This window comes from Natator depressus, chromosome 27 (assembly GCF_965152275.1).
Source record: "Natator depressus isolate rNatDep1 chromosome 27, rNatDep2.hap1, whole genome shotgun sequence".
Taxonomy (NCBI): domain Eukaryota; kingdom Metazoa; phylum Chordata; order Testudines; family Cheloniidae; genus Natator; species Natator depressus.
Window position 1 is genome coordinate 2812756 of NC_134260.1, and position 15446 is coordinate 2828201.

General features: G+C 60.9%; 1 protein-coding gene and 1 pseudogene across 7 annotated transcripts in view; one reads left to right on the forward strand and one right to left on the reverse strand.

Moving 5' to 3' along the window:
- The window catches only part of ADAM11 (ADAM metallopeptidase domain 11), a 56374-nt gene that overhangs the window by 23843 nt on the left and 17085 nt on the right, over nt 1-15446 (reverse strand). For 6 of the 7 annotated variants that reach the window (XM_074940560.1, XM_074940563.1, XM_074940564.1 and 3 more), the window contains 4 exons: nt 14853-14929; nt 12916-12982; nt 1549-1634; nt 1118-1184 (listed from right to left, as the gene is read on the reverse strand). In XM_074940560.1, coding sequence (XP_074796661.1) covers nt 1118-1184; nt 1549-1634; nt 12916-12982; nt 14853-14929 — 297 coding nt within the window. The remainder of the gene's footprint in view (nt 1-1117; nt 1185-1548; nt 1635-12915; nt 12983-14852; nt 14930-15446) is intronic. The other variant, XM_074940561.1, reaches the window with a different exon arrangement.
- LOC141978717 (5S ribosomal RNA) lies at nt 3446-3564 on the forward strand (annotated as a pseudogene).

Here is a 15446-nt window from a genome sequence, read left to right on the forward strand (position 1 = left end):
CCTTGCGCCCAGAACCTGGCGTCGGAATCTGAGCACCCATCCGAGCGCCCAGAACCTGGCGTCGGAATCAGGGCACCCATCCGAGCGCCCAGAACCCGGCATCGGAATCTGAGCACCCATCCGAGCGCCCAGAACCTGGCATCGGAATCAGGGCACCCATCCGAGCGCCCAGAACCCGGCGTCGGAATCTGAGCACCCATCCGAGCGCCCAGAACCTGGCGTCGGAATCAGGGCACCCATCCGAGCGCCCAGAACCTGGCGTCGGAATCTGAGCACCCATCCGAGCGCCCAGAACCCGGCGTCGGAATCAGGGCACCCATCCGAGCGCCCAGAACCCGGCGTCGGAATCTGAGCACCCATCCGAGCGCCCAGAACCTGGCATCGGAATCTGAGCACCCATCCGAGCGCCCAGAACCTGGCATCGGAATCAGGGCACCCATCTGAGCGCCCAGAACCCGGCGTCGGAATCTGAGCACCCATCCGAGCGCCCAGAACCTGGCGTCGGAATCAGGGCACCCATCCGAGCGCCCAGAACCCGGCGTCGGAATCTGAGCACCCATCCGAGCGCCCAGAACCTGGCATCGGAATCTGAGCACCCATCCGAGCGCCCAGAACCTGGCATCGGAATCAGGGCACCCATCTGAGCGCCCAGAACCCGGCGTCGGAATCTGAGCACCCATCCGAGCGCCCAGAACCTGGCGTCGGAATCAGGGCACCCATCCGAGCGCCCAGAACCCGGCGTCGGAATCTGAGCACCCATCCGAGCGCCCAGAACCCAGCGTCGGAATCTGAGCACCCATCCGAGCGCCCAGAACCTGGCGTCGGAATCAGGGCACCCATCCTTGCGCCCAGAACCTGGCGTCGGAATCTGAGCACCCATCCGAGCGCCCAGAACCTGGCGCCGGCGTCTGATCACCCAGAACCCAGCAGCACTGCTGTCCAAGTGCCCAGAACCAGCACCAGAGTCTGAGCCCCAGGAAGGCTGGGCTTGTGCCCTGGTGTCTGGCCGTGCTGTGACCCTAGGCCTCCCCTTCACCTCCCCGGGGAACAGGAGCCGGGTGAGCGGGAACCCAAGTAGGCAGCATGGGGGGTGATGGAATTCCAGCCCAGCCCTTACCTGCCAACGCTCGGCTGCTCTGCGGGGCTCTATCAGGTACATATCCCTCCCATCCGAGAAGACACCGCTGCAGGGAAAGCAGACACCCCTTTGTCACAGATGGATGCAGATCCACTCTCCGCCCCCCCCCCCGAACCTTCCAGCACCACTGGGCAGCGAGGGACCTGCAACCCAATTCCCCAGCCAGTTTGCTGCCCTGCAGAAGAGAACCTCCCCTCCCAGTCCCTGCACCCAAAGCCAATGCAGCACTCTGGATTGCCCAGCAGGGCAGGGCCATGACACCCACCCTCATCCGAAACCCCCTAGGGTGAGCAGCCTTGCAAAAGTGCTCCCTCTCTCCCCACTGCCACTCCAGCATCAGAGCCTCCTGGGGGCTCTGTCCCTGTACCGGCTCAATCCGCTCCCACCCTCATGCCCACGGTGGTACTCACTGCAGACCACGGCAGCTGGACAGAGCTGCCAAGGACCTCGACTCCCCTCGGAGTTTGCCCTGATAGTAACAGTGCTCCCCCGCTCCCTGCAACAGAACAATGGGGCAAGGAGAGCCATCAGCCACCAGGACTGCAGCAGAGAGGGAGCACAGGCTAATGATTGGAGGAGGAGATTGGGAGCCAGGACTCCTGGGTTCTAGTCCCAGCTCTGGGAGGGAACACAGTCTAGTGAAGAGAGCAAGGGACTGGGAGTCAGGACTCATGGGTGCTATTCCTGGCTCTGATCTGATCTGATCTGATCCCAGCCCTTCTCTGTGCCTCAGTTCCTCCCAACTTGGAACATGGGATAACATCTTGCAGCCACTTCTTGGTTTAGGATGCCATGTGTTTACACACACCAACATTCGCTGCACAGGTACTGGGGTCCCCCTGCACACCTCTCAGATTGTAACAACAGCTTCTGTCAGATGGACAAGCCCATCTGCACATGTGGGCACACTTGTACTCCAGGTGTGTGCCCATGCATGTGCAAGTGTGAGTCTCTATGTCTGTGCATGTAGGCTGTGCTGTGCCTGTGTGGGGGCGGGGTCTTTTATCCTCCGTGTGGTTGTCTGTCTGGTCTTTGCACGTAGCTGCCTGTATGCATGTCCTAGAGAGGGTGGGTCCTTTGCTCTCATTTTCATGCCCATGTCAATGTCCCTGTGCATTCCTAGATAGGCTTTCCCCTACCTGCACACCTGTCTGCATGTGCATGCATGTCCTTGCATGTAGGCATGCATGCGTGTTTGCCCGGATGTGTGTGTGCACCTGTCTGCATGTGCGTCATGTGCACACTTATGTGAAAGTCCATGTTTGCCAATAGCAGTGCACGGATGCCCTTGTCTGTGTGTACGGCGCCCTTCTCCTCCAGATGCCTGTGCACGTGTGTGCAGCCCCATCTCCACAGGCTTGCATGACGCACTAGCAGCAGCCTTGCTCCACTGTGTCTATTTATAGGAACCATCCCTGCACAGGTTACAGAGCCCCAGCCTTGGGCATCCAGGGGACAGATGGGGGTCCCCAGTCACCACAGCTGCAGGCTGGCACAGAGCGGTCAGAGGACTTGAGGAGAGGCAGGGCATGAGCAGGGCGGCCCAGAAGGGCAGAGAGAGGGTGAGGGCAGAGGAGGCCCTGGCGGGGCAGGGCGGAGCTGGCAGCCCAGCCCCTCCCTGCCTGTCCTTTGTTTCGCATTCCCTCAGCATTACTGCTGCTCCACTTCCGCGGCCGGCTTTGTGCTGAGCGGCACCATGAAATCTGCATGACAGGCGGGGTTGCCGGGCGAGAGACATGCCAGGCTATTTATGGAAGGACCCATTCATCTTTTAAACATGGCAGCGCCTGCCGTGGCCTGCTCCCCCGCCCCTCCGCTGGAGTCCTAGCAACCTGGTGTCATTCTGCTTCCCTCCCACATGCATTAAGGGGGTGCCCTCCTGCCCCAGGCTGGGGAAGTGTGCTGTGATCTCTCTGCCAGTTGTCCAGAGCAATAGGAGCAGCCTGGGTGATCCCCACCCCCAATACACACACCCTCCTGGAAGGGAAATGTCTTTACAGCCCTGCTGATCTATTCTGGGGGCAAAGTCCAGATGCATCAGGACCCCGCCCCATCGGCTATCCCAGCCGTGGCCTCCCCTCCACACAGCTCAGCCAGGGCCCCTCAATCCTGACCCACAGCCCCCTGCTATCCCAGCCATGGGCTCCCCCGCACACAGTGCGGCCAGCGCCCCTCAATCCTGACCCACAGCCCCCCTGTTACCCCAGCCCCTGGGGCTTTCCTAAGTAGAGACAGACCCTTGTACTCAGTCCTCTCTGATTGCTTGGTGGGTCTCGATCACTGACAGCTGGAACTCTGTGGCCATATGTCTTTGGCCAGACCACCCTGAACACGCCCAATCTCATCTGATCTCAGAAGCTAAGCAGGGTTGGGCCTGGTTAGCACTTGGATGGGAGACCTCCCGGGAATACTGGGTGCTGTAGGCTTTAATGGCGGGAGGGATAGCTCAGTAGTTTGAGCATTGGCCTGCTCAACCCATGCGAGTTTGATGTGAACTCAATCTGAACTCAATCGTTGAGGGGGCCATTTAGGGATCTGGGGCAAAAACTGGGGCTTGGTCCTGCTTTGAGCAGGGGGTTGGACTAGATGACCTCCTGAGGTCCCTTCCACCCCTGAGATTCGATGATTCTAACTCAATTGAACCCCCTATGCTGACTGCCCAGGTGTTGGCTGGCGTTGATCGACTGCTGGGCCATGTGGCTGTGGTGCTACCGGCGGGACTAGCTCGCTCCCCCCGAGCTCTCTGGGGAGGGGTGTGACGATGTGACGCAGCAGGGAGGGGGGAGTGTTGACCTGGGAATGTGCCCTGGGGACGGGAGACCTGAGAGCCTGTCACCTGAGCCAGGAGGGGGAGGGGGAGGTAACACCTCTGCCCAGGAATGTGGACGGAGGCTGCAGCAGGGAACCTGCTCGGTGGGTTTAGTTTCAGTTTGGGGCTGGGTGGAGGAACACAGGGAACCCCAGGGCTGGGGTCTAAGCTCCCTGCTCCCCCAGAAGGACTTCACTGAGGGGTCCTGGGTGTACCCACAAGCTCTGTTTTGGACTGTGTTCCTGTTGTCCAATAAACCTTCTGTTTTACTGGCTGGCTGAGAGTCTCAGTGAATCCCAGGAAGAGGGGTGCAGGGCCTGGACTCCCCCACACTCCGTGACAACTGGTGGCAGCGGTGGGATCTACTGCACCCCGTGAACGGCGCTTCCTGCAGTAAGTGACTGGGGAACAGTAAAACGAAGGGGGATTGACGGGGACCAGGCGTGCTGAAGATTCAGAGAGAGACGGTTTCAGGGGGCGGTTAACCCCTGGGAGTGTGTGACCAGAGAGAAGGACTTTTGCAGTAACAGGGTCCCCCGGGGGATTGCAGCGAGCGGTCCCAGGGGCGGAGGAGTCTGCAGCTCGACCCTGGCAAAGAGGTGGTGACCTCAAGAAGGACTGGCACACTAGGGGCTTTTCCTGGAAACCGTGGACAGCTGCCCGGCCTGCGAGTGGCCAGCCGGGAGATGTACGCTAAACGCCTTAAGAGCGACCTGGTGGAGCTGTGCAGGCAGCGGGGGCTGCGCGTCGGGAGGTCCACCAAGGAACAGCTGATTGCCCAGCTGGAGGAGAGGGATCACTTGGATGACCCGATCCCTGTCCCTGAGGGAAGCCGCCCGGCGGACGCAGCGCGGGCCCTGGGGCCTGACCAGGCTGGGAGGGGTCAGACTGCTGCCCAGGACACCCCGAGACCCTTCCTACCTATGCCTGGGGGAGGGGTTGTGGGAAGCCCAGCGAATACCGAGGGCACCCTGACCCCAGCAGCCAGCAGGGGATCCTCCCAGCGGAGCTCCCCATCCCTGGAGCAGATGCGGCTGGAATGGGAGAGGGAGAGGAAAATGAGGGAGCTGGAGGATCATGAAAAACAACGTCAACATGAGGAGAAACAACGTCAACATGAGCAGGAGGAGAAGGAGAAACAACGTCAACATGAGCAGGAGGAGAAGGAGAAACAACGTCAACATGAGCAGGAGGAGAAGGAGAGGGAGCGTCAGGAGAAGGAGAGGGAACGTCAACATGAGCAGCAGGAGAAGGAGAAACAAAGACAGCACGAACTGGAGCTGGCCAGGCTGAGGAGCAGTGGGGCCCCGGCTGCGGTGAGTGAGGGGGGACCCAAGACTGCAAGGAGCTTTGATAAGTGCTTCCTGGCCCAGCGGAAGGAGGGGGAGGACATAGATAGCTTCCTGACGGCCTTTGAGAATGCCTGCGAGCTGCACAGGGTTGACCCTGCAGACAGGCTCCAGTTCCTCACCCCCTTACTGGACCCCAAAGCCGTGGAGGTCTACAGCCGGATGACAGGGGCAGAGGCAGGGGACTATGAACTGTTCAAACAGGCCCTGCTCCGTGAGTTTGGGCTGACCCCCGAGATGTACCGGAGAAGGTTCCGGGGTCAGCGTAAAACGCCTGAGGTCACCTACCTACAACTGGTCAACAGGATGCAGGGATATGCCCGCAAGTGGACAGCGGGGGCCCAAACTAAAGAGGACCTGCTTGACCTGTTCGTACTGGAGCACCTGTATGAACAGTGCCCTTCCGACCTGAGGCTGTGGCTGGTGGACAAAAAGCTCGCGAACCCCCAGCATGCAGGGCAGCTGGCCGACGAGTTTGTGAACAGCCGGTCAGGGGGTAGCCGGGAGGAGTCCCAAAAGAACAGGCCCCCCCCGATGCAGAGAGAGAGTCACCATGGGGCCTCCCAGCGGGGAAATAGGGAGAACCCCCTCCAAAGGGGAACGCCTGGTGTCGGGCCCCTCCGACCCGTTCGAGGGGACCAACGTGACCTGAGCTGCTATCACTGTGGCCAGAGAGGCCACGTACGGGCCCAGTGCCCCGGGCTCAGGGACAAACTGAGCAGACCCAACCTACCCAGGGTTAACTGGGTAGGGACTCAGCTGGACGAGGGGCAGGCGACCCAGGAAAGGGGGGCTACCAGTTTGCCACCTGCTCAGGAGGGAAGAGTACCCCCAGCCAGCCCCGCCAGAGGGCTGGAGGCTCTGGACTCAGGGTGCTCGGTTTACAGGGTGGGTGCGGGGCTGTCCCTCCGGAGAGAGTGCCTTGTTCCCCTGGAGGTGGATGGGAGGAAGGTCAATGGATACTGGGATACGGGCGCGGAGGTGACGCTGGCCCGGCCCGAGGTGGTGGCCCCAGATCGGGTGGTGCCCAACACCTACCTGACCCTGACGGGGGTGGGCGGGACCCCATTTAAGGTGCCCGTGGCAAGGGTACACCTGAAATGGGGGACCAAGGAGGGCCCCAAGGATGTGGGGGTACACCACCATTTGCCCACTGAAGTTTTGATGGGGGGAGACCTAGAGGACTGGCCAAGCGACCCCCAGACCGCCCTGGTTGTGACCCGTAGCCAGAGCCGGCGAGGGGCACTGCGACCTGACCCTGGGGAGGGTACCACACTGGAGGCGCGAGACCCTACTCGGGTGGGGAGGGAGCGCCGAGGGGCACGGCTCAGAGAGGCTGCGGCCTCAGACCTGGCCACGGAGGGGGAACCGGGCCCCATCCCTTCCCCAGCCGCTGAGTTCCAGGCCGAGTTGAGGAAAGATCCCTCCTTGCAGAAGCTCAGGGACCTGGCCGACCTCAGTGAGGGACGGACCATGAGGAGAGGCTGCCAGGAGAGGTTCCTGTGGGAGAAGGGGTTCCTGTACCGAGAATGGGCTCCCCCAGGGGAAGGGGAGTCCTGTGGGATCAGGAGGCAGCTGGTGGTCCCCCAGAAGTACCGCCGCAAGCTCCTGTCCCTGGCCCATGACATCCCCCTCGCAGGGCACCAGGGAATCCGGCGCACCCGGCAGAGGTTGCTACAGAACTTTTACTGGCCCGGGGTCTTTACCACCGTCCGGCAGTATTGCCGATCCTGTGACCCCTGTCAGAGGGTGGGGAAGGCCCGGGACAAGGGGAAAGCGGCGTTGAGACCTTTGCCCATCATAGAGGAGCCTTTCCAGAAGGTGGCCATGGACATCGTGGGGCCTCTCAGCAAGACGACCCGGTCGGGGAAGAAATACATTCTGGTGGTGGTAGATTTCGCCACCCGCTACCCCGAGGCAGTGCCCTTAGCTTCCATTGAAGCAGACACCGTGGCAGATGCGCTCCTGACCATTTTCAGCCGAGTGGGGTTCCCCAGGGAAGTCTTGACAGACCAAGGCTCCAACTTCATGTCGGCCCTGCTCCGGTGCTTGTGGGAGAAATGTGGGGTCCGGCATGACTGGGCCTCAGCGTATCACCCCCAGTCCAATGGGCTGGTGGAGAGGTTTAACGGGACGCTAAAGATGATGCTGAAAACCTTTATGAACCAGCACCCGCAGGATTGGGACAAGTACTTACCTCACCTGCTGTTCGCGTACAGGGAGGTGCCCCAGGAGTCTACCGGATTTTCGCCTTTCGAACTGTTATATGGAAGGAGGGTGAGGGGCCCCCTGGACCTGATGAGAGACGAGTGGGAGGGGAAGGCCACTCCCGATGGAGAGTCAGTGGTGGAGTATGTCCTGACCTTCCGAGAGAGACTGGCTGAACTCATGGGCCTGGCCAGGGAGAATCTGGCCAGAGCCCAGAGGAAGCAGAAGGTCTGGTATGACCGCACGGCGCGGGCCCGGGCCTACGCCACCGGGGATCAGGTGATGGTTCTCATCCCCGTGAGAAAGAACAAACTACAGGCCGCCTGGGAGGGCCCGTTCAAGGTCGTCAAGCAGCTCAATGAGGTAAACTATGTGGTGGAGCTGTCGAACCGGGCCCACCACCGCCGGGTGTACCATGTGAATATGATGAAGCCATATTATGCCAGGGGGAATGTGGTGTTAGCTGTGTGTGGTCAGTGGGAGGAGCAGGGAGATGACCCTTTAGTAGATCTATTCCCTGGGACCAGAGCTGGTTCCCCCCTGGAAACAATCCCCCTCTCGGATCAGCTCACCCCTGCCCAGCAAGCTGAGGTCAGGGGGGTGCTGCATCCGTACCGACAGCTGTTTTCCAACCAGCCTGGACGCACTAATCTGACTGTCCACCGGGTGCAGACAGGGTCGCACCCGCCGATAAGATGCTCCCCCTTCCGAGTCACAGGGAAAACTGCTCAGGACCTGGAAAGAGAGGTCCGGGACATGCTGGCTTTGGGGGTGATCCAGCCATCGGCCAGCCCTTGGGCCTCGCCGGTGGTGCTGGTCCCCAAAAAGGATGGGTCAGTCCGGTTCTGTGTGGACTATCGGAAGCTCAATGCCATCACTGTATCGGATGCCTACCCCATGCCCAGGCCGGACGAGCTCCTAGACAAACTGGGAGGAGCTCGGTACCTTACCACCATGGACCTTACAAAGGGCTACTGGCAAGTGCCGCTGGATGCAGATGCCCGGCTGAAATCGGCCTTTATCACCCCTCTGGGGCTCTATGAGTTTCTGACCCTGCCTTTCGGCCTCAAGGGAGCGCCGGCCACCTTCCAGCGCCTGGTGGACCAGCTCCTGAGGGGGATGGAGAGTTTTGCCGTGGCGTATATTGACGACATCTGTGTCTTTAGCCAGACCTGGGAGGACCACGTGTCCCAGGTTAGACAAGTGCTGGACCGACTCCAGGGGGCTGGGCTGACTGTCAAAGCGGAGAAGTGCAAGGTGGGGATGGCTGAAGTATCTTACCTGGGCCATCGGGTGGGGAGCGGCCGCCTAAAGCCGGAACCGGCCAAGGTGGAGGTGATCAGAGACTGGCCCGCTCCCCACACCAAAAAGCAGGTCCAAGCCTTTATTGGGATGGCAGGATACTACCGAAGATTTGTGCCCCACTTTAGCGCCATAGCCACCCCCATCACTGAGCTATGCAAGAAGGGGAAGCCAGACAAGGTGGTCTGGACCGAGCAGTGCCAGGAGGCTTTCCGGGCGCTGAAGGAGGCTCTGGTCAGTGGCCCAGTTCTAGCAAACCCAGACTTTGACAAGCCCTTTGTGGTGTTCACCGACGCCTCCGACACGGGACTGGGGGCGGTGTTAATGCAGGAGGATGAAAAGGGGGAGAGACACCCCATCGTGTACCTGAGCAAGAAGTTGCTACCCCGGGAGCAACACTACGCGGCCATCGAGAAGGAGTGCCTGGCCATGGTGTGGGCCCTCAAGAAACTAGAGCCCTATCTCTTCGGGCGACACTTCACCGTCTACACCGACCACTCTCCCCTGACCTGGCTGCACCAGATGAAAGGAGCCAACGCCAAGCTCCTGAGGTGGAGCCTGCTCCTGCAGGATTACGACATGGACGTGGTCCATGTGAAGGGAAGTGCCAACCTGATAGCGGATGCGCTGTCCCGGAGAGGGGGCCCCGAACTTCCCCAGGTCACTGGTCACAGTGACCCCGCTCAGTTCAGTCTCGAAGGGGGGAGAGATGTGACGATGTGACGCAGCAGGGAGGGGGGAGTGTTGACCTGGGAATGTGCCCTGGGGACGGGAGACCTGAGAGCCTGTCACCTGAGCCGGGAGGGGGAGGGGGAGGTGACACCTCTGCCCAGGAATGTGGACGGAGGCTGCAGCAGGGAACCTGCTCGGTGGGTTTAGTTTCAGTTTGGGGCTGGGTGGAGGAACACAGGGAACCCCAGGGCTGGGGTCTAAGCTCCCTGCTCCCCCAGAAGGACTTCACTGAGGGGTCCTGGGTGTACCCACAAGCTCTGTTTTGGACTGTGTTCCTGTTGTCCAATAAACCTTCTGTTTTACTGGCTGGCTGAGAGTCTCAGTGAATCCCAGGAAGAGGGGTGCAGGGCCTGGACTCCCCCACACTCCGTGACAAGGGGTCTGTGCCATGTGTCTGTGCAGCACCCAGCACAATGGCCCTGATCCCCGACTGGGGTCTGCAGGCACCACTGCACTAGGACACTAAAGAGCCGACGCGAGCTGATCTGCAGAGGTGGTGCCCAGGCAGGCCAGAGCCGCCCCACCCGCCTGGTCCAGATTCGTAGATTCACAGCGTTCGAAGTCAGACGGGGCCATTAGATCATCTAGTGACTTCCTGGGTAGCACAGGTCATTACTTCACCCCGTTCTCGCTGTGCTGAGCCCAACGGCTTGTGCTTGATTAACGCATCTTCCAGAAAGGCCTGGAGCCGCAGACACCAAGAGACGGAGAACCCCCGCCCCCGCTCAGAACGGCCAGTCGGTTCACTTCAATAGAGTACACGTCTGCACAAATCTCTGCTTCCCAGACGTGCCAAAGCTAACCAACGTTCCCAGCCTGCCTGGGACTGATCATGGCAGGTCCCATCTAGCTCCCTGGAGAGCTGCGACTGAGTCCCTGCCCCCCAACCCCCACCCCCACACCCCCCTCAGAAAACCCCTCATGTGCCCAACCACTGGCTGCCTGGCTGCACACCCCTCTGATCACTGCTCTTCTTTGGTGACCTTCTCGGGCACCCCTGCATCCTCCATAGGAGGAGAAGCCAGGGAGTTTCTCAGTAAGGAGCCAGAGGGAGCAGCTTGGGAGTAAGTCTGTGTCGTAGCCTGCTGGCTTGCATGCCCGCGGCTGTCTGTCTGTCTGTCCATCTGTGGCTCTGACTAGTGCTCCAGGCTGGAGCGGCAGGTGGGGAGGAGGGATCTGTAGCCCAGCTGCGCCCTGTCTGCAGCAGTGACTCGCTGTGCTCCATGCTGGGCTTTCGGAGCCAATGGAGCCGGGCTTGCCATGGGGTATTGCTCTGCTGGGAATGCAGGCACGGTCCAATTCAGGGGCCCACGTGTTTGGGACTCAGCACGCCACAAAACCCACCCTGGAGAGCTCAAAACACAGGGAGCCGCAGGAAACAAGAGGAAAGTCAGAACCACGACACGCATGACTCCAAATGGAAGGAGGAGGAGATGGATCACGGCAGAAGATGGATCACAGCCAAGGCCAGGAGGCCCAGCCCAGCCACGTTCCTGCACCTCCAGGAAAGGCAGGGGCTGGGCCAGAAAACATCCCTCTCCTCCCCCAAGGCCTGGCCAGGAGATGTGAGCACAGGAGAGAGGTCCTGTCCTGCCCTGCCCCCCCTCATTTACTAGCCTCTGCACCAGGGGGGCTCATGCTGGGGTGCCCAAGCTGCAGCCCCCCACCTATAACCCCAGGGGAGGACACAAGCTGGTCAGTGGCAGAGGGTACCAAGCAGCAGGCAATTCCTGTCCCTCAGTCACAGGGGGCTTGGGCCAGAGTAGGTGGGCGTGGCGCTGGTCCAGATGCCCCTGGGCTGTAGCAGGCAGGATGGGGGAAGGCAGGACATGGGGTGGCTGGGCCAGGGCGGGGGAGGGGGGGGCGCGGAGCTGGTACTTGGGCCAGCTGGACTGTGACATTAACCCTTCATGTTGCATGTTTGCTGAAGAAGCTGCCATGGGCCATACCCCTGAGTGGCACAAGACCAGGGTGGGGAGTGGGCACTCCCAGCCACTGACCCTTTTGGAGACGAGGGCCCAGGACCCAGACTGTGCCACGGTGGCTGGCGCCAGGGTAGCTCAGGTGGCGTGCAATTAAAGGGACAGGGTCTCGTTTGTTCCGCTGACTGGTACTAACAGCCCATGCTCTTAGTATTGGTGTGATCACACCACACCCAGGTCACCATCACCAGCCCCCAGCTGCTGAGCCCATGGCCTGGAGTGGCCACAGCGACAGGGGAGGAGGAAGACCTGGCCTGGATTTCCATGCCCTGCCTAGGGCAGGTCCCCTCCGCTGGTCTGGGGCTGCACTGAGCCAGGCTCCTCCGAACAGTGCTGACTCTAATGCTGGCCATTTCAGGCCTGGACGCAGGGGGCTCTGGGGATCCTTCCAGCCAAGGGGGCCCAAAATGACCCCGCGTTGTCCCGTGGGGCCTGTGCTCCCATCCCCCTCCCCTCGGCGCCGAGAGGCTGCTGGCAGCATTTGCACTGGGTCCCCTTTCCCCAGCTCCCTGCCAGCTCCACGCTCGCGGAGCCAGGCAGAAGTGTGGCGTTGCCATGACCTGCTCCTCTCACAGCACGCAAAACTCGCTTTGAATTCTACCCTGCTGGGAGCGCCACTCCGCTTCCCCTCCCGGCCACCAGCTTCCTGGCCCGGCAGCAACTAGCCCAGCAGCACCGGCAGCGCCAAGCTGGGTCCGCCCCAGGCCCAGCTAGCCTGGTGCCCTGTCTCCGGCAGGGGCCAGAACCAGATGCTGCAGAGGAAATTGGAGGAACCCCACACAGCGGGAAAGGGATAATCTGCCCCACGATGGGTCTCATCCTAGTCAGCGATGGGCTCAAGCCCTGAAGCACCAGGGTTACTATCTTGCCACAATTCATTCATTAAGATACTCTTGTACTGTAGAAATGCCTGGTCCCTGTTTGAATCTTGCTACTTTCTTGGTCTCAAGGCCACCCTGTGGCAGTGAGTTCCACAGGCTAAATATCACTGGGTGTAAAAGTATTTTCTTTGCTGAGTTTTAAATTTGCCACCTATTAATTTCATGAGACGTTTCATCATTCATTTAACTTTGCTAATTTCATTCCCATTCTAGACACTGGGCAGCCAGGACCCGCCCGCTCACCTGACTCTCGGCAGCAGCCTGGCCACACCTGCTTTGCGACTGCAGCTCTCACAAAGGCTGCTCTTGCCCAGCCCACGCTGCAGCACGGTGGGGCTGGGCCTCCCCTGCATGACACCAACGCCTGCTCCTGGCCAGTCTCGTCCTGCGGCTCTACATCCGCCCCCTGAAAGACTCTGCCTGGCCCCTCAGCCCCGATGGCAGGGGCCTTCTCCAAGCTTGCTCGCCAGCAGCGCCCGGCAAAGCCCACCCGCCCTGTGCCGCTCCCACTCACCGGGCTGTGGCTGCTGTTCCCATCCTGGCCAAAGCGCCGCTCCACGTAGCGCGAGGAGAGCAGGTGGCTGCCGGGAAATGAGGGGGCAGATGAGGAGCTGCTGCTGGCTGGGGCAGTTGGGGGACGAGGGGGTCAGACTAACCAGGCCCCTGACGTGCTGGGCCGGTGCCATCCATGTGGCAGAGCATCCACTGGCCTTTCCCCTGTGACTGCAGGCTCAGCCGCCCAGACCTTGCACCCAACCAGCCCTGCTCCCCTTCCGCTCCGCGCCCACAGAAAGACACAGTGCGCACTGTCCACAGCTGCGCTCTCACCACACACACACACAAACACACACTGTCCACAGCTGCGCTCTCACCACACACACACACAAACACACACACACACAAACACTGCACACTGTTCACAGCTGCGCTCTCACTACACACACACACATACTGCGCACTGTCCACCAGTGCCCTCTCGCTACACACACACACACTGTCCACGGCTGCACTCTCGCCACACACACACACACACTGCACAGTGTCCACAGCTGCGCTCTCACTACACACACACACACACACACACTGCGCACTGTCCACCGGTGCCCTCTCGCTACACACACACACACACACTGTCCACAGCTGCACTCTCGCCACACACACACACTGCACAGTGTCCACAGCTGCGCTCTCACTACACACACACACACACTGCGCACTGTCCACCGGTGCCCTCTCGCTACACACACACACACACTGTCCACAGCTGCACTCTCGCCACACACACACACTGCACAGTGTCCACAGCTGCGCTCTCACTACACACACACACACACTGCGCACTGTCCACCGGTGCCCTCTCGCTACACACACACACACACTGTCCACAGCTGCACTCTCGCCACACACACACACTGCACAGTGTCCACAGCTGCGCTCTCACTACACACACACACACACTGCGCACTGTCCACCGGTGCCCTCTCGCTACACACACACACACACTGTCCACAGCTGCACTCTCGCCACACACACACACTGCACAGTGTCCACAGCTGCGCTCTCACTACACACACACACACACACACACACACACACACACACACACTGCGCACTGTCCACCGGTGCCCTCTCGCTACACACACACACACACACTGTCCACAGCTGCACTCTCGCCACACACACACACACACTGCACAGTGTCCACAGCTGCGCTCTCACTACACACACAGAGTACACACTGTCCACGTTGCACCCGCTCTTCACGGGGGCCCTTGCAATGGGCTGGGGGCTCACCTGGGTCACGGGGAGGAGCATTGGAGTGAGGTCAGAGTGGGGCTGGGCTGTCAGGGACCCCCCAGGAGCTCTGCAGTTTCACTCCCCGGCACAGAAACCCAATCGCCAGCCACTCGGGCTGATCACTCCGGCTCCCATTACACCCAAGCTCTGGAGCTCACCTGGGCCTGGGGCTTCAGTGTCAGAGCTGGGTGGCTCCAGAGGGCTCCATGAAATATTAAGGGGGCAGCTTTCACCCGATGCCAGAGCTTGGAGCCAGCCCAGCACAGTGCCAGGGCACGCGGCACTCCCCCCCCCACCCGCTGCCCCAGAGCGTCTCCTGCACACGTGCTCAGAGCCTCCCCCACACACATGGCCTCGTACAGCCGTGGGTCCAGGCTGACACCACGGAGCCCACGGCTCCTCTGCTGCAATCAGCAGTGGGGCCCATTGTGCCCTTTATGCTGTGGATCCCTGATTGCTGGCACCTGGGCTGAGCCCCACCAAACTCACGCACTGCGGGGTGGATCCCCTGCTGGTGGAGCTGTCTCTCAGACAGCAACAGGCCATGCTTTGCCTGCTTCCACCCCAGCCTGCCCTGGGCCTCAGTCCTGACTCATGGGGGCCAGCCCTCGGGGCACTGAGCCCGGGCACCCACAGCCCCAGGGAAGAACTTACTGGTTCAGCTCCAGGTCCAAGGTGAAGGCCGAGCCAAAGGCATGAATGAGGAAGCTCACCTGGGCCAGGTGCACAAACTGCAAGAACCGGAGAGAAGCAGAGTTAAAACACACCCTGTCCAGCAATGCACGGCCCTGACACTGGGTCCCCCAGCAATGCACGCCCCTGGCACTGCATCCCCAGCAATGCACGCCCTTGACACTGGGTCCCCCAGCAATGCACGCCCCTGGCACTGCATCCCCAGCAATGCATGCCCTTGACACTGGGTCCCCCAGCAATGCACGCCCCTGACACTGCATCACCAGCAATGCACGCCCTTGACACTGGGTCCCCCAGCAATGCACGCCCCTGGCACTGCATCCCCAGCAATGCATGCCCTTGACACTGGGTCCCCCAGCAATGCACGCCCCTGGCACTGCGTCCCCAGCAATATATGACCCTGGCACTTTACCCCCTGTCATCGCAACCTCCAACTAAGTACCCTCCTGGCACTACATGCCTTTCAATGCACCCCCTGGCACTGCACTCCTTGCAATGCACAGCCCTGGCACTGTACCCCCTAGAACTGCAACCCCCCAAAAAGCATCTTCCTGG